General features: G+C 36.1%; 1 protein-coding gene across 3 annotated transcripts in view; it reads right to left on the reverse strand.

The window, feature by feature from the left end:
* The window catches only part of KIAA1958, a 142,969-nt gene that overhangs the window by 28,912 nt on the left and 94,040 nt on the right, over positions 1 to 20,017 (reverse strand). Inside the window, exon 3 of one of the 3 annotated variants that reach the window (XM_081282457.1) lies at positions 7,709 to 7,792. The exons of 1 other annotated variant lie outside the window; for it this stretch is intronic. In XM_081282457.1, coding sequence (XP_081138583.1) covers positions 7,709 to 7,792 — 84 coding nt within the window. Of the gene's footprint in view, positions 1 to 4,209; positions 7,793 to 20,017 lie in introns of those variants that run through there. One more of the 3 variants, XM_081282455.1, reaches the window with a different exon arrangement.

Here is a 20,017-nt window from a genome sequence, read left to right on the forward strand (position 1 = left end):
GTTGGATTATGAGAAATTCTATCTTCTTTTTTTCTTTAGAAGAGTGAAATCAGAGTTGTTGGTAGTTTCCCAGGAGCATGCCCCTTTCTACTGTTATATCACTAGAAATACACTAGCCATCAAAAGGATGATATCTGCTGAGAACTTCTTTATCTCAGCTCTATTTACTGGTAAGGATCTCTAAAATTATTCTAGCTCTATCACTTTGCCTTATGAAAAGCTATGCACTCACATAATCTCAATCAGAGCGAAGTGGGGAGAAAAGCAATGTTTGAATACCATGAATTAAAGGAAACACAAACAAAAATTGGGGCTGGGTGCAAAGGTACACACATGTAACCCAGGCTTTTCAGGGGGCTGAAACATAGGGATCACAAGTTCAAGGCCAGCATTGGTAACTCGTAAGTCCCTGTTTCGAAGTAAAATTTTTAATAAAGGGGCTGGGGATGTAGCTCAGTGGTAGAGTGCTTGCCTAGTATGTGGGTTCAACCATAGTGCCATTAAAAAAAAGAGAGAGAGAAAAAGGAAAGAAATTATGCCTTTGCCAGTGATCTATCTGCAACATATCTATGGTAGACGTGCAGAGATATTATCTTGTGCAAAGAAATTCTATTTGGGAAAATTTATTAAACATTGAGGGAGCCGGGTGTGATGGCACACGCCTGAAATCCTAGCTTGCGGGAGGCTGAGTCAGGAGGATCATGAGTTCAAAGCCAGCCTAAACAACAGTGAGGCACTAAGCAACTCAGTTAGACCCTGTCTCTAAATAAAATACAAAATGGGGCTGGGGAGGCAGCTCAGTGGTCAAGTGTCCCTGATTTCAACCCTTGGTACTGCACATACCCCAAAAAAGTGGAATGCAAAATGGTACCCCCCCAAAAACACTAAGAGCGAGAGAACTTCATAATTCTATAGTATTTACAACTACTTTGGGGGGGGGGGGTGTTTGAGATGGTGGGGATTGAACCCAGGGCCTTCAGCACACATTCTATCACTGAGTTATATCTCCCATGACATTTTAACAATTAGCATTGAAAAAAATTTAGTTGTAGATGGACACAATGACTTTTTAATTTATTTTTATGTGGTGCTGAGGATCAAACTCAGTGCCTCACACTTGCCAGGCAAGTGCTCTACCACTGAGCTACAAACCTAGTCCCCTATGTCTTCTTTCAAATGAATGGACCTCTAAAAAAATATCCTACTATAGGGTTGGGGTTGTAGTTCAGTGAGAGAGTGCTTTCCTAGCATGTGTGCGGCACTGGGTTCGATCCTTAAAAAGAAACCACATAAAAAGACCACATAGAAAGAAACAAATAAAATAAAGGCTTCTGTCCATCTACAACTACAAAACATTTTTTTTTAAATCTTACTGCAATAAATTATCATCTATTCACCTCAATTTTTCCTCTAGGTTTGGAAATTTGTTTTCTTGATTATATGATAGTTTATATTTATAGATGCTATGTATAACTTTATTTTGGCTAGAGACTAGGAAAATCAAAATACACCTTTCCTTTAGATAACGAAAACCAGTCAGAAGTAGGCCGAGTAAAATTAGAAGTGTTTCTGTCATATTAAATTGTGGATATAATCAAATGAGAAAGAAATCTGAATGAGTTCATAGTCTATCTCTAATTCTGGGAACAATAAGGACCATAAGTTACTTTTTCCTTAGAAAGCTTTCTGCTCTAGTAATCGTAATAACAAAAACAACAAAATGCTCTACTTAATACTGTTAATTTTCTGGCAACAAATCTTCAGGTGAGACCAACCTCCCCAGTAGACTGGCAACCACTATTTAGTACCCACTTAATGACACTACTAACTTATGGGCCTAAGAAAGGTGCCTCAACCTAGAACCTACCCCCTTCTCTGTCTGAATTATAGGATTTCTCTTGAAATTGGGTTTTTTTTTTTTTTTTTACTTGACTTGGGGGTAAAAATAAATTAGTCACTTAAATACACCATTCCTTGTGCACATACACACCTCCAGGACAAAGTTAAGTATTTTTTAAAAAGTGACACAAACTTCTGTTCTCTATTAGTGGCAAAGCAGGAAACAAACTCTGTAGAAGGTCTCATCTCAAATTAAGTACAATGATGGGACCTAAATACTGCTATGCTAATAAACATGCTAGGTGATAGCACTGATCTTAATCAATTCAGAGTTAAATGGATAGTGATTTTATTACACAAGAGATCTCATTTACAATTTATCACTTCAAAGGGTCTACTATGGAAGCACAGCAAATCACTTCTTGAACAAGTAGCTATAGCAGAAAAGCACAGGTTTAATAGAATCTGGATCTAGTTTCAGATACTGATGCTCTTATGCATTAACCATGACATGTGCAATCCATTTGACGTCTCCTGTTTCTTCATCTACATATGTGAGATAACTTACCTAAAGGAATTTTTTGGTAAGAATTAAGAAAACAATTTACAAAAGCACTGAGCACAAGGGCCCATTGTAAGTGCATAATAAGTGATAGTCTTTGACGACAGATATGTACATTCCTATGTATATGTGTACCTATATGAAAATCATGGATGGTAATAGAAATGGCTTCACCCTGATTTTTAAAACAAGTTCTAAGGAACATTCCCCACATGACATTCAAAGCAGTATTATATAAAGCAAAGCAACATACTCAATAAATAAATAATGGAGAAAACTGCAGGAGAACAAAGTTAGGAAGAAAATCCAAAATAGTGTCATCACAGAGGTTTTTGCTGGGCTCTCAAAAATGAGCTTTTCATCACAGTGTCTTTTATAAATTCTATGAGAGCAGAAACTACCTTATACATCTCTGCACCACTCCCACTGTCTAGATATCTATCCAAAAAAATTAGCTTACGTGACTATACATTTTCATCTCGTTAAGTCACTGCTTATGGAATCAGGAAGCAGCTAAGCCATGACTTAGACAAGTTAAAGCCACCAAGTTTCAGCTAACAATGATCTGAAAAACCAAAGAGATCTGATCTTTGCCAGGAACTTTTCAGCCCATTCTTTTGTAGATCAGGCAGTGACTCAACAAAAGGAGAGTGAAGAAACAAGGAAAATAAATATAAAATATTTTTAAGAATAGATATATATTTATGAAATATGTTCATACCAGCCCTAATAGCCATAATAAATGAAATCCTAAGAATAAGCTGTCTTATGGGGCTGGGGTGGTGGTAGCTCAGTGGGAGGGCATTTGCTTAGCACATGTGAGGCACTGGGTTCAATCCTTAGCACCACATAAAAATAAATAAACAAAATAAAGGTATTGTGTCCATCTGCAACTAAAAAAGTTATTTTTTAAAAAGTAAGCTGTCTTAAATAAATACCCTAGGCATCTCTAGTCTTTTCAAATATCCTGATTTTTAAAAAAATTGCTAACATCCATGGTTTTCAATAAACAGTCACTTAAATGAATAATATAGAGACTGAATATGTAACACTGTAATCCTAATGCTGATGTATAATAGGTTCATAGTTTTTTTGTTAAAGAAAATGCAAAACTTCCAGTCATATGAGGGGCACTGGAGAATTTCTTACTGACACTACACTGATCTTAAAAGTGTAAATTTTGCAAAAATTGTTTTGTTTCCATATAAATTAGGACTGTCCAAGGGAGGGCAGCACATTCAATTATATTGAACACCAGCCGCACTGTTGAATTTTTTCTAGAGTACAGTAAAATTTTGGCATCCATCTCTGCCACAGTGTGAATTATTTTTAATTAAAATTCTGAATAATAAAAATGGAATATGGCTGTGGTATGTCCTTAGTACTGTTTAGATAAAAGTACAGGGGCTGAGGATGTAGCTCTGTAGCAGAGTGCTTACCTAGCATGTGTGAGGCCAAATTTGATCCCCTGCAGAACAGGAAAAAAAAAAAAAAAAAAAAACTGAGGTAGTTGCACATTGTTTCCTAATTTAATCAACTCAAAGAGACATTATAATTTGGCTAGCACTTTCTCTAAGCCATTCTTCAGAAAACAGTTTTCTGAATCTAAATGTCACAATGTTGGGGCTGGGGATGTGGCTCAAGCGGTAGCACGCTCGCCTGGCATGCGTGCGGCCCGGGTTCGATCCTCAGCACCACATACCAACAAAGATTTGTGTCCGCCGAGAACTAAAAAATAAATATTAAAAATTCTCTCTCTCTCCTCCTCTCTCACTCTCTCAAAAAAGAAATAATAAAAATGTCACAATGTTCCTATTTGGTTTGAATTATCACTGCAAAATATAATGAAAAATAATTCTCAGTTTAATTGTGTTTGCCTAAATGAAAATGCAACACGATTAAGCAGGACAGATTTTCATTTTACCACCTCAACAAACACAAATAAGGACTACACATTTTCTAGTTCTGATTTCTCAGTGCATTCCAACTAGCCTTCTTCCCCAAGATAAACTTACTTTGCTATTAAAAATGTATCAAGAGGCTGGGAGTGTAGCTCAGTAGTAGAGGGCTTGCCCTACCATACATGGGGCCCTGAGTTCTATCCCCAGCACCACAAACATGTCAAGAATTTAGAAACTATGTCCACAAAAAGGTAAAATACAATAACATTAAGTGTTTTATAAAAAACCTTTTTAAAAAGAAGAGAGGAAGCTCATATAAAAATAACCTTATTTAATAGAGTTCCCTTAAAGTAAGCTGTCTTGTACACTTATAGACTAATTCTAGAATGAGGAGAGCAGGAAGGTTTTCTAAAGAGAACTGAGAAAGAGGTGCTGGTTTAAAATGAACTTGGGTGGAGGCAGAGGACAGAGTGTGCTGCCATGAAAACTCACTGAGACAGCCTTCATAGATGGAAAGACACTGTCCCTGTTTGTGGTTCACATCACTGAAAACTAATTACAAACTGGTACTGAAAAAGGTGATGAGAAGTGGCTCTGCAGTGAGATGACCAACACCAGCTTCCTTGGCTATGATCTGGCTGACTTATGATCTCACCATAAAATGGACACAGATAACTCATTTTCTTTTCAAAGTTGTTAGAAAGACTACAATAATGTGATAATGTGTATAGAAATATCCTCTCCTTTTTTTCCTCTTTCTGAATGTACAAAAGGATGCCTCTCCATTGGTTGGAGGAATAGTCATGAAAATGAAGTTAATCCCACTACACAAAGCCACAGCAGACTTCCAACTTCTGCACCAAATATGGGCCACAGCTCAGAGGAAGGCATCTTTATGTGCTTCTGACTTTGAGTTGGAAAGAGCTGCCAACCAGGGAAAGCTGAGCTCTGTGACAACTTAGCAGAGGGAAATCTGTCCTGGTTGTACAATAAATTAACACATAAAATGCCACATACCTTCCTAGCTAATGTGAAATATGAGGTTGCCCTGAAGAACAAATACCTCCCAATAGAATGCTCAGATCCAGCCAACCAAGATTTGGAAGTGTGCTAATGATTATACAAAAGAGGAACCTAGCTCACCTTTATTGTGGTTCTAATGTCTACACTTTAGTTTATTTTTTGAAGCATCTTAACTAATAATTCATCACATCCAGCTTTCAAAACTTGAAAACAGAGACCTTGGGAAAAAAACATAAAAAAAAGTTTGGCCAAAATTATTATTGTTATTACAATTATTGCAAGATATTACAGATATTTATATTTACTGTAGAAAAAACTTCTACATTTTCAAGAATGCTTTGAATCAGCTAAACCTAGTAACAAAATATTGTTACTTAAAATGAGTGTCAATATTCCTTTGATCTCAACTGCAGAGACTGAAGTTTAATACTTATAAATAAATAATTCATGAGCTTTGAGCTTTGAAGAGATGAGGTTTACTGTTGTTGTTGTCTTGACTAGTACTTTTAGATTTTTATTAAGACTTATGTTTTCTTCCTTCTCTTCATGTTTGATATACAATCTAATGCCTGGGATAATTTTCAAACTTTTGGTAGTTCTAAGTTTCTTGTAAATCTGATAATCAAACTTCATTTATACTAATTTCTTAGAGCCAAAAAAATTTCTAACTGGGTTCAAGCAAACCAGTAAAAATGAGCTATGTAACAGTCTTTTTTTTTTTTTGCCACATTATTAGTTTGCATATTATTTAAAAATTACATATCTTCCAAAAAGAATGGCACCTTTATTCCTTCTTTTACTCCCTTTTACCCCTAAGAAAAGTTAAATATGTGCATTTTCCTACACTGTAAAAAAACGAGGCACAGGACCTGAAATTCTAATTAAGTTAAAAAAGAATGGGTAAATAATTTGATGTCAGGTTTATACCACTCACATTCTATCTGGCTGAATACATTGTGTGAGCAGTAAAGTTAGTGTTGTCTTCTCCATAATTAATACAGAATTTTAAAAATTAAAAATATAAAGTCATTTCTGAAGGAGACTAATAAAAGTGAGAGGTGGGTAAGAAGAAAAAGCAGGAGTTAAGAACACAGTGTCTATGATGACTGTTTCTTTTCTAACAGGTTTTTTTAAAACGGAATTCTTTCTCAGTACTGCCTGAGAACCACTATGGTTTTGTAAAGTCTGTAACAGTAATTACATGTAATCACCCACAAGTACATTTATTTGTCTTAAGCCTATAAATACTATGTTAGGAATACTAAACTATCTCCATTGGCTTATTTGTAAAAAGAAAAATATATTATATATTTATATTTTTATAAAGTTAACACTGAGGGCAGAGGAAAGGAAATGAGAAACAGTGTATAATCAGTCTCTTGGGACACAGAAACCAAATTGGGGTCTTGAGGCCACCTGGGTCAAGCAGTGTCCGAGGAAGAGTCATAAGAGGCGGAGACGATGAAATTGCCGCTGTTGGAATGCCCAGCCACTGACTGGGCGGCCTGCTGGCTGAGGTTGTTACAGATAAGCACCAGCTGGTTGCTCTGGGCCTCAGACAAGGTGCTGCAGCTCTGATACACACTGAAGTTGGTTTTCCGCCCAGGGATGTTGCCCTTCTCACACATGGTCTTCACCATCTTGGCCAGCTTATTCTTGCCAAGGGCCTGGCAGTTGTACCAATGTAGAGCCGCCAAGTTCACAACTGGCTTGATGGACAAGTAGAAAGGGGCATCCTCGTAGCGCATGGCAGGGGGCCGCCTCTGGGCATACTCTTTATAGTCCTGTACAGGGCAGGTCTGTGGGGCATGCTGGGTGGCATACACCCGCGAATCTGTTCCCCCTCTCTTGGTTTTGGCATTCAGATCACCAGTGTCTTGACCCATCCACTCCAAGTACTCCAGTCCTGTTTCTGTTACTCGGAGCCGGATATCACCCCATTTCAAGGTAGATCCATGGAAGCCTGTGCAGTGACCAAAAGCTTTTGTATTATTAAGCCAGACCAGGTTGAGGAGACCCTCAGGGTTATATCGGCTTAGCAGTCCCCTTTTTCGCAGTATGAGCTCATCAGCAAAGGTGAGCTTCATGGACTTGTGTGGCTTATTTCCTTTTCCTTTGCAGCGGAGTTCAATCTGCTTCTGTTTGAGGGCCTCCTGGGAACGCTTGAATTCTTTATCCCTGGTGATACTGTAGCCATACCTGTGTTCTTTTAAGTACCGTTCCAGCCCACACTGGTAATTCGCCAAGCTGTTGGGTTCATACTCAGACCCATCCTTCTGCCTAGCATCAACAAAGAAAGAGGCAAGGTAGGCATCCAACTCCTTGCAAGGGATGACATAAATCTCTCTTGTTTCAGAAGGGTACTTCGAGATGAGGAACTCACGGAAATTGCGGAGCGCAGTCTGTGTGCTCCGGATGGTTTTCTCATTCTGCTCCCTGCTGAGCTCAGCTGCTCTTTCATCCTGGTCTGCAACAAATTGGGGAGGGGAGGGATAGAGAGGGTGTTGATGAGTTCAGACAATGCACTTTCTACTCTGAAATAAAGTTTCCTTTTATAATGAAAAGGGAAAAGAAGGAATCAATTGTACAGAGATCACTGATATAATGCCATTTACATGCCTGTCACAGTATAAAAGCCAACTTCAGTTTCACAAATGTACTACACAAGAATATAGCCCATTACAAAGTGAATATCTTGTGTCACTGGCACAGTTGTTTATGAAGGTTTGAGGCAACAGTGAGATTAGAGGTAGCCTTCTTTTTGGGAAAAAGAGGGAACAGAAATGTGCTATTTTTCCTATGCAGTATGTGTGGGCCCCATGAGAACTGATCCATTCATTCTGATGATTATCACTTCATTTGTGAAACCAGATGTTTTCCTGGTTCCATTTTACGGAATTAAACTAAAATACCCGAATTTGTTATTTTAACACATCATTAGAAATATGTATTTAAAAATGACTCAATATCTTTTATGGGCATTTGATACTTGCTCTTCTATAGCAATTCAGGTAAAATGTAAGTATTCAGTACATAACTGCAGAGTGGTTTGTAATGAGTGATTTAAAAACATTTAGCATTTTGGAGGAAAGCTTCATGACTATAAAAAAAGGAGAATTAAATAAGAATTGTCAACTAGGGGCTATGGTTGTAGTTTAGTGGTAGAGTGCTTGCCTAGCATGTATGAGGCACTGGGTTCAATCCTTAGTACCACATAAAAATAAATAAATGTGTCTATCTACAAAAAAAAAAAGAGAGAGAATTAAAATTCAAATATACAAAAGCATACTTTTTGCTTCAATGAATTTGTTTCACTTATGCCATTTTTTTTTCAGTTGAAATTATTTATATATCAAAAATAAAGCCACTCATCTTTCCATCAAAAACATGGAAGCCACAGGTTGAATGTAACCTTTCACCAGCTGGCTTCCATGACTATTTATATGTAAAGCCAAAGGGGCCAGCACATTGTTTATTTTGGCTCCTTGTTCAAATATCTATCACAGCTGTTTTCAAACTTCAAGCAAATACTTTCTAAGAAATAAACATTCACAGACAACTTTAAGGTAAAATTTTCCAGTTCCTCAACTTTCACATGGGATCTTTTCTAAAACTTACTTATCTGAGAGTCTGAGCTTGTTGTCATTGCAACCCTAAATCTTCCGTGCTGTGGGGTATCAAAGACTTTTGAGAAGCGAAGCATAATTTATATATCAATGATTAAACTCCTAGCATTTCCTGTCCTTCTCTGTCTTACACAGATTGTGATATAGATGAAATCTGCCATTAGATATTGGGTGTGGGGCCTGAATTGAGGTGCTCTGAATTCAGGACATCCGAAGAGGCTTTATAGGAGAGGCAGGGTAAAACTGGAATATTCTATACAACTACCAAATGATCAATATAATGAAGAGGCTTAAATTTTTATTTATTTCAGATTGATTGTGCTTTAATTCACAAGGTACTTAATAACTATTACCAAATCTTATGAGAGACTGACTTCTTATGCTCAATCTTCATTTTCATTTAATAAAATATTCAATAATTTCTACTTACTCTTTACAAAAATAAACATGCTGAAAATCTTTGGGTGTCAATTTAAAAATGAGTGAGTGGTATAAAAGTGTCTAAGGTTATTGGAAATAATTAAGCAGTATTGGTGGGTCTGCTGAAATGAGATATGGAAGGGGCTGGAGTGTGGGCATGGGCATATCACGAGTGACGGTACCCTGGTGTGGCAGCCAGCTATCCCACTTCTGCCTCTCTTCCACATTTATTACAATGAGCCAACCCACTCAGAGTTGATGGACACATTCACACCTCTTCTATTCATCTTAGCCTGGCCTTTTTGTCATGACTTTACCTCCTTTCTACTGGGCCTCAATCGGATTAGGAAATGTTACACTATCTTAAGTCTTTCCCAAGAGCTTGGAATGTAGAGAGGCTAGAAGGGCAAAGCTACCCTATTCATTTTACATGAATAAGGGCAAGGAAATGGTTTTAAAAATCAAGTAAAAGGGTATTTTTTTAGCTAATATCAAAATCAAACAAGATCAGAGAAAACTGATAATAAAATATACAACTATTACCATTATCTTGCATGTATCTCTACTTTTAGAAAATCTTCTGATCCATTCCTTTTAAAAAACTTTTTATTGGGTGTAACATACACATAATACAGCAGACTAGTCATTAAGAGCATGTGATTTGTTTTAACAAATGAATACACCTGTGAATTCAGGATTGAATCAACAAAAAGAACATCACCAGCACCCCCAGAAGCCTTTTATTCTTCCAGTCTTTCCCTTGCACCAAGAAAATGGCTATTCTGACTTTAAACATCACAGGTTTGTTTGGACTATTACCATAGCACATGTGAATGGAATCTTAGGAGGCTTCTTTTGCCCAACCTTGTGCTTGTGAGCTTCACTCTCACTGCTGTGTATCTGCAGGCAACACATACTCATTGCAGTGTAACATTCCATTGCATGAGTTTATCACCATTTATTTTCCATGCTGTTGTACATTATGTTTTATTCATTTTCAGTTTGGGGCTTATTTCTAATAAAACTGCTATGAACATTCTAGTAGCAATCTTTTGGTGATCCTGTGCCCTCATTTCTGTTGAGTATATAGTTAGGAAGTGGAAATTCTGAGTCATAAGCAATAATATCCTCAGCCTTAGCAGGTACCAAAAATCAATATTCCATTGGTTGTGCCAGTTTACTTTTCCCACCATGACTATGTGAGTTCAGGTTGCTCCGCATCTTCAACAATGCTAAAAAATGTCAGTCTTTTTATTTTATCCATTCTGGTGGGTGTGTAGTGGTATTGCATTGTGATTTAAATTTTTGTTTCCCTGATGACTAATGATGTTGAACACCTCTTCATATATTTACTGGCCATTTGGATAGCCTATTTTGTGAAGTGCCGGTTCCAAGTCGTTAGCCTATTTTTCTATTAGATTGCTCTTTGCTTACTGTTTGGTTATGAGTCTTTCTTAGATATATGGCTTTCAAATATATTCTGCAGTGTCTTGCTTTTTTACTTTAATTGTGTCTTTTTAAAATTATTATTATTTCTTATATACATGACAATAGTGGAGTGCATTACATTCATAATAACTGTGACTTTTAATGAACAACAGTTCTTAATGTAGTCCGATTTGTTGGTAGATATATATATGTATACATAACATTTTATATATATATATATTGTTTATTCCAAGGTCATGAAAGATCTTCTATTTCTTCCAAAAGCTTTAACTGTTTTACTTTCCACATTTTGATTTGTCATCCACCTAGAATTAATTTTCACGTTTCAATCTGTCATTTACTAGAATATCATCTACATGTTCAGAGAAATTAAGATTATTTTTTTAAAATATTTTTTATGCATTTGATTTTAATTAACGAATATTCAATCCCCAACACCAATAAATAAGCAAATAGGCAATAGAAGCTTCTGGTACAGTAGTCTAAAAGGGACAAATGGGCACAGAGTGGAGGGTAAGTTAGTTACCCTTCCAGATCAACTTCTGTTACTGTTTCCCTCTGCAATCAATATTACTAACTGATTAGGTACAAATTTTAGGTTCATCTTTTTCTTTCAAGATGGAGAAATAAATATACTATGCATCCTATTTTACACCTTGCTTTTACCATTAACAATGTATTACAGATAGCTCCACAGTATTTTATATGGATATGCCATAATACATTCATCCAACTTATTAATTCCCTGCCGAGATGCATTTGCATTATTTCCATCAGTTACTATTACATACAATGTTGTAACTGTACATAGAAGCTCCCATACATGTGTAAATACATATACAGAATGAATTTCTGAAAAGTAGAACTGCTATACTGTTATTGCACTGCAATTTATACTCTTATAAGATATGAGTATTAGGGCTGGGGTTGTGGCTCAGTGATAGAGCCTTGCCTAGCATGTGCAAGGCACTGGGTTCAAGTCTCAGCACCATATATAAATAAATTAATAAAATAAAGACCTATCAACATCTAAAAAAAAAAAACAAACTATGTGTACTAGTTTAATCACCTCTCCAGTTAATAATGCATTACCAAACTGTTTAATATTTGCTTATTTAATTGATGAACTATTCCTTGACTTATTTTCCATTTCTTTTTTTAACTTTTTTTAGTTGTAGTTGGACACAATAGCTTTATTTATTTATTTTTATGTGGTGCTGAGGATTGAACCTTGTGCCTCCCACGTGCTAGGCAAGTGCTCTACTGCCGAGCCACAACTCCAGTCCTCCATTTCTTTTTATCAGTGAGATTTAATATTTTTTCAAATATTTATCAGTTCCCTGAATTTTCTCATTGAATTTTTTGTCCTATCCATTTTCTTTTATTATATTGATTTATAGGAGCTCAACTACATTTAGAAATCTTTATATTTACATGTAAGAAGTTTTTATACCTACATAGTCTTAATTCTTTTTTAAAAAATACCTTTATTTTATGTGGTGCTGAGAATCAAACCCAGTATCTCATATGTGCCAGGCAAGTGCTCTACCACTGAGTCACAACCCCAACCCCTTAATTCTTAATATTTATTAACATATTAGCCTTATATTTTATAAAGTGGATTTAGCCCTCTGTATTACATATACAAATCAATATACATACACTATTATACATAAATACATACATGTAGAAGTTCTAGAACCATGTTACCATGCTAAATAATAATGATAGTTGTTGCTCATTACTGATACAATGAAAAAGTCATCTAGTATTTTCTCTTTACAGAATAATGTTAACTTTGGGGTTAAATGATATACATAGATTGATAGAAATCTATTAAAGACTTGTTAAAGAGCTATCTTCCAATTCATATTTTAACAGTGTTTTTTTTTTAATCAAATGGGTTTCCAGCACCTGCAACATGATGATATAATGTTTCTTTTGTGGTATTAAAAGATTTCCTACTATAGAAGCATAATTTCATGCCTGTTATGAATCCTACTTGGTCCGCCAGTTCTTCAAAAGTGACTGTTAATTTTGCCCTTTGGTGTGTATCACTTCAGTGGAAAACGGAGGTCTCTCATATCCATCATGTCTTGATATCACATCCAAATCCCCATCTGATTACTACATTCAGCAGCCCTTCTTTATATGGGATTTTGGGTTATTGAAAACTTCTAGCTTTATTTACAAAATGTTTGTTTCTATTTCTCTTTAAGGTGATTTCAAAGAGAAGTAGTTGGCTAAGACATCTTTGCTATGTGTTCTCAAAGCCAGAATTACTGAATGCTTTGTGATCAAATAATATCTACTCTATGAAGGATCAAATTCCTGAAGATTTTGACATTTACCAATAACTTAGTAGTCAAAACTTACTTAGAATTTTGTTTGAATGAATGTACAGGGTAAGAAATAATTTGTGTTTTAATAATTGTTTACTTAATGCTGGTGGATAAACAAATTTTCAATAAACCAAATAAGATACACTATAAAGACAACTCAGTTTTCTGAAGTATGTATACAGTTCAGCAGGCAAACCAAATGAGTCACTGTTATGAATGAAAAAAGTACATTATTATATTATACTAGGGAAGTTGTGATTAATAGGAAATTTTAAAAAAATATGGGCAAAATACCAAAGGCCTAGAAAACTGGATGGATACAATGTACTCAGACCTAGAATGTAATTCAGATCTTAGGATCTGCCCCCACAAATTTCCTCTTCCACCCAGTCAGTGTCGGCTCAGTTAACCATGTGCCAAAACCTGAAACCTTGACACCATCCTTGATACTTGCTCTCTCCCTTCTAAGTCTAACCCATTCAGGCATGCTTACTGAGCACCTGATCCAGGTCAGAACTGAGTGACACAATAAGTAAATTTTAGACAAAACAGCACAGGTGCTGTCAAGAAAAATAGCAAGGTGTTGTGAGAGAGAATAAGTAACCCATTTAAGAAGGGAGCTTCAGGATAGCTATCTCAAAAGACCTAAGAAAGAGGAGGCAGCCATGCAAAGAGTAGAAGGGGGAATAGCAGAGGGGCCAGAATGTGGGAAATTCTTGAAATCAAAACAAAATTTGAGAAAATGAAAGGAATCCAGTGTGCCTGGAGCAAAGTGGTCAAGAGCAAGAGTGGTGTGAGGAAGAGGTTTGAAAGCCCATGGGGCCAGATCACACCGGGCATCTTGTATTTTATCCTAAGAAAACTAGTGTGTCATACAACAACATGGTCAGATTTTCATGCTGTTATCATATAAACCTACTCATCTTTTCCTATGCTGATAAATTTTCAATAAACTGTCTTATACAAGTGGGGCTTTTTCAAGAAATAGAGTGCAGAGGCTGAGTTCATATCTGGATGACCTGTTACAAAAATATTCCCAGATAACAAAATGATTCTTAGCCTGGCTATCTCAGAAGAAGCAGGTAGCCAGGGCCAGAGGAACTAGGGCTACCCAAACCTACCTGGCACCCTTCCCCATGTAAAGGAAAGGTATCAGAGTTTGTAAACATTGTGGGATAAGGTTTGAGAGATCTTAAAGGGTCAAGAGACATCAGCTAATAAATGGATTACACTCACATTTTCCTGCGTTATCTTTTTTATTCTGCCTCCCTCATGTTAGACTGTGACTTCCTCAAAGGGAAAGGAATGCTTAGAGATGTTTCTAACTAACGTACCATATCCCAGAACGTTAATTATTTTTTGTGTACGTGTCATCTGTGAATCCTGGGAAATCAGTGTATGTCCTGGCACATCAGAGCTACACGATAAATGCATAAAGACTGACTGAATAAATTACACAGACTGCTAATCAAATTTCTAATCCACAGATGCTCAACATGTATTTCAAATAATAGAACATCCCAAGCATCGACCCAAGTATGGAAAGGAAGAACTTCCGGACATGCTTAGCTTTCAAAATGCATTTTTAAAATGTTTCTTTCCTCCAGAACATACACTGTTCACACTGGCTAGGGGTTTTAGTGATCTTTGCTGTTACTGACTGTATCACAGTATGGTTTAGGTTATAAGTAGGGAGGGCAGATGAATTCTGTGTAGAAGGAATGGGTAGCATTAATTCTTCAAAGGAATGGTCGCTCATTTCTTGACAGTACCATTCACAACAGCCATGATACTTATTACTTAAACTTTCTCTGAGCATCTCAAAAGCAGCTGTAAAACCCAGGACAGGGAAGTTCACTTTTAGTAAATGTAGCCAACAGACCAAAAGGTTTTCAATTATTGACTTTCAAGAGATCTATGTGACCTGGAGATGGGTTCCAGAAAAGCCTTGGCATTGGCTCAGGAATGCTTCCAACAGCTGGAGTCAAGTTTTTATGCAGCAGCTTTTCTGTACTTATTTACACTGTCTCTCTGCCTCATTAATCCAATTATTTCCTCCCTTGTTAGGAGATGGCATGGAAAAACACATAATTAGTGCAGTATCTTATGTTCTCATTTAATTTGAGGAGATTTATGTTAGATTTAAATTCAGATCCATTTGCTTCTATTGCTGCAGTACCCAATTTAAAATAAAAATGAACTTAGCTATCACATCCCTGTGTGATTTTATTAAAGTAATACATCTGAAGCAATAAGAAACATTCCCTGATGTTTAACTTCTCTTTTATTATTTTCATTTCAAAGAAGAGTATTTTGTCTCACTTTCCAGTTGGTAGAAAAAAGAAATGATGTTCTAATTCTCTTTATAAATCAGTGAATGATAAATCCATGAGCTTATTAAGTAAGAATATATTTTAAATTTGAAAAGCAAAAAGAAATCTGGTGAGACTTATATTTATAAAGCTGAGGTTGGAATTAATATTTAATCCACACTTGTGAGTGCCCACCATGCCCCTAGCATTTTTAAGAAGACCTATGGTGTGCTGTGAAAGACAAGTTACTGGTTATGGTTACGAAGATTATATCATAGCTAGCTAGACAGATGACTAACTCATAAAATTAATTTAAACGATGATACATGGCACTATGCAATTAGGTATTAAGTTTGTGACACAGGCTCTAGGTCCTGCAGGAATTCAGAAAGAAGAAAGACAAAGTGAGAAGTCAAATAGAGCTTAAGCTATCCTGGAGCGATAATCCACAGGCTGGGACTTGGGATGGTTTTAATGGTTGGGTGCCACTTAGTTAAGCTGAATAGGAGGTAAGGATATCCCTGGAAGGAACTGCTTGAACAAAGGGAAAGTTTGACTTGTGCTCATGAGGACTATAAACATCAATCCTGATTTTGGAGTGGAGGGGAAGGGCTGCAGCCAGACCAGTGGGGTGGCTACATGGAAGGCTTTCTATGGTAACTGCAAATGTGTAAGCAGAGAAGAGATTGACAATGTTAAATGCAAAGAATCTTCAAATTTCAGAAATTTGACAGAATTGCTTAAAAAAAATGAACCAATACCCATTTCTTCACCTCTAACATCCCTCATTCCTCTTTTACTGTTATTTTCTTCCATAAATCTATCACCACCTGACAGATTACATATTTATTTGTTTTGCATCTGTCTCCCACAGTGGACTATTTGCTCTATAAGAAACAGGACTTCAGAGCTTTATTCCCAAAACTGGAAAAGCACTTAGAAATAGTAGTATTCAATAGCTGATGGAATTAGCATCAATCTTATTTGTTACAAAAATCATATTTGCCAACAGTCATGTTTCATTTTTGAAAATAGGAATAGCTATTAATTACTGCAATTTGTTCGGGGGGAGCAAACTATATTTACATTAGAAGTGGAAAATAAATTGTGATAACTTGTAATTGCCATAAAATATAATAAAAAGTCAGTGTCTTCTCTATCCTTTAAACACCAACTCCTTGCACATTTTTATGCTTTCTCCTAGAACTTTAAAACTAGGCTATTTTCGAGGATTGTTAACATCACTAATTGAAGCCAGACATGTATGTTATTATAGCTATCTGACAAGCAAATTATTTTTATGCTCAGTTAATCTTTTCCAATAGTAGGAGTAAAGTATATTTCTCACATACATGTTCAGGAACACTAAAATTTAGAACAATAGTACCAGCTAGTCCAGTATGATTTTTTATAGTATTTTTCACTAAAGCAGAAATCACTTAAATAAACATTAGTCATCTGTCTGTTTCTCTTGGATGTATGCTCTGTGACTCCAGAGCCTCTGAAGAAATTTCTTCTTAATAAAAATTTTAAAAATAGAAATTAGAGCACAAAAAATACTAGTATTTATTAAACCAATACAAGATTGGGAAAAGGCCTACTTCTCTTTTTTTACCCACACCACTTGTTATCTCTACACATGCATTAAATCAGGCCAATGAGCAAGGTGGGGGTGAGACATCACATGCATAAAGGAGACAAAGCAAGGACCTTGCAGATCCTCACAACAGGGAATTAATTTACTGTCAATGAGGGGCAGAAATCTGCATTTTTAGATGGTTCTAATGTAGGTGTAATCTACAAGGCCACGTTTTGAGAAACAGTTCTCCCTCTCTTCCCCAGTAGGCCCAGACAATGACTTTTCTTCCTTCAGTAAGCCTCAGCCTGAGCCCTGTCCCAGTTAGAGTACCTGCCATGCTACTGAACAAATGACAGTTTTCCTGGTCTGAAAATGTTTATTTCTCAGGCAGAACAGTTGCTGAAAACAATAATGGTTATTTCAGTGATTTCTATTTAGTAAAAAATACTATCAAAAATCATACTAAACTGACTGGTTGTATGATTAGACAAAATAATGGTTGAGTTAAAAAATTATTGCCCTAGAAACCAACTAGATATACACCTTTTTTTTCATTGACACAATATCTTTATTTTTTATTTTTATGTGATGGTGAGGATCAAACCCAGCGCCCCGTGCATGCCAGGCGAGCACGCTACCGCTTGAGCCACATCCCCAGCCCTAGATACAGATCTTTTATTTTGTAACTTCTCTGAAATCATCCTTAAGTTCAACACTGTTTTCCTAATTGCCAAAGAGTATTTTTAAATCTTTGTTGACCCTTTTCACCTGACATAGGTGGTGTGGCCAATGGCGCTAGCTTTGCCAATAAGAATTCCTGGTTTCAAATCCCAGCAATACCATTCACCAGCTATGTGAATCCATGTATGTTTTTTAGCCTAATTTTTTTTTTTTAATTGTAAAGTGGGTATAAGTGCTCTTCTCTCTTAAAAGTTGTATTAGGATTGAGTAAGATGGAAAATAAACCACTTAGCTCTGTGCTGGACACACAAATCATCAAGTTAAACCTTTTAAATATACTGCTGCTTAAAAAATGTGTTCCAGGGACTGGGATTGTGGCTTAGTGGTGGAGCTCTTGCCTAGAACACAGTGTGAGGCTCTGTGTTCAATTCTCAGCACTGCATATAAAGAAATAAAGGTCCACTGACAACTAATTTTTAAAAATGTGTTCCAAATTCACTAAATCAGCCTTCCCAATTCACCTGAGCTCCTCCTCTACTGATGCCTTAATTTGTAGCAAACACTTGGTAATTCTTCCCAACTATAGTCACCCAGTTAGGCATTCATGCATAAATGAATATCCAGTCACAGACATGTGAACAACTGCAGTTAATATCTACATCTAAAACAGCTCTTCAGAGACCTCCATTCCACCAGATTGAGCGTCATATGTATTATGAGCTTACTGTGTTGCTGTAAGGGACACTGTGAATCTGCAAATTCAGTGCAGTATTAAACAAGGGTACAGCTATGGACTTCTCTCTTCTAGGACTGCTGCTTTTTTGAATTAATTAATTAATTAATTAAGAAAATAAGACAGAAAAAGGCAATCTTCTGGCAGGGGTGAAAAGAAACTAGATGGAACTCCTTAATCTCAACGTTAATTCTAAGCCACGAAAAGAAATTAAGCATTCTGCAGCAAAGTAAAGGACAAAGAAGAGTAGAACAAGAGAATAAATATTGTATTATATTCATCACAATAAGATGCATTTTGTCTTGGCCAAAATATATTCTTAAATCAACTTTAGAATGTGGCTGCATTTGCAGGCTTAGCAGCATGAAACCCACATGACGGTAATTAATGTAATAAATCATCCTGTGGACTTTTCTACACAATCTGACAGTACTCCTTGATATATTGCTTATTAGGGACTATAGAAATTTTTCCTCCACTTTTTTATTATACTGCCAGAGACACTGAATCAAGAGTACCATCTTCTGATGGGCCTGAAATATCTGCTGCTGGTATAATACATAAAATATACAGTGAGCTGCTGCCATCAGGCTTTGATATTTAAGACATCATATGTGATTTCCAAGAAGAATCCTTTTTAACTCTATGATCATATTCCTTGACTTCAGTTAGTGGTAGAAGATCATTAGAGATGTGACATTTACATTTTCCAGTTTTGATAAATAAAGCCACAGCTACACATGTCTACTCCTCCTTAGATCATTCTTTAATGATTTTATTATAGCACAGAATATTTTAAACAGACATTAATTACTTTATCAACCCATACACGCTCTTTCATTGTTTTCAACATCTGATTCTTCACATAAAAAAAATTTTATTGAACATTTAATCCTTTCCAAAATTAAAAATGAGTCCTTGCACAGTTCAGGAATATAGTTTTGACTGCCCTGCACACTCTTAAATCTGCTGTGCTTAAATTGCTTCTAATTTATAATTTATACCTGAAGTTTAAAAAACAGATAATTCAAAGGGTAACTTCACATAAGGAAAAGGTTGTTTTATATGTATTTTTCTTCTAATAAATTTGATTAGTTTTATCATAAAATAAGCTAACATAATCCTCCCCCCAAAAAAACCCCAAAGGGTACAAAGAAGGTAAAAACTGTTAAGTCCGTCATTCAAAGACCGGATACATTTTGGTACGTATCTTTCTAACTTAAATATTCCCCCTTCAGTGCTGGGGATCAAACTGAGTCTCATGCATGCTAGGCAAGCATTTTAATTAAAAATATTACTCTTGTGGGCTGGGGTTATAGCTCAGTGGTAAATGCTTGCCTAGCACGTGTGAGGCACTGGGTTCAATCTTTAGCACCACATAAAAATAAATAAATAGAATAAAAGTATTGTGTTCATCTACAACTAAAAATATATATTTTTTAAAAAATTACTCTTACCAGTGCAGTGATGCAAGCCTGTAATCCCAGTGGCTTGGGAGGCTAAGGCAGGAGGATCACGAGTTCATAGCCAACCTCAACCACTTGGCAATG

Source organism: Spermophilus citellus (genome assembly GCF_964194105.1).
Source record: "Spermophilus citellus genome assembly, chromosome: 2".
Lineage (NCBI taxonomy): Eukaryota > Metazoa > Chordata > Mammalia > Rodentia > Sciuridae > Spermophilus > Spermophilus citellus.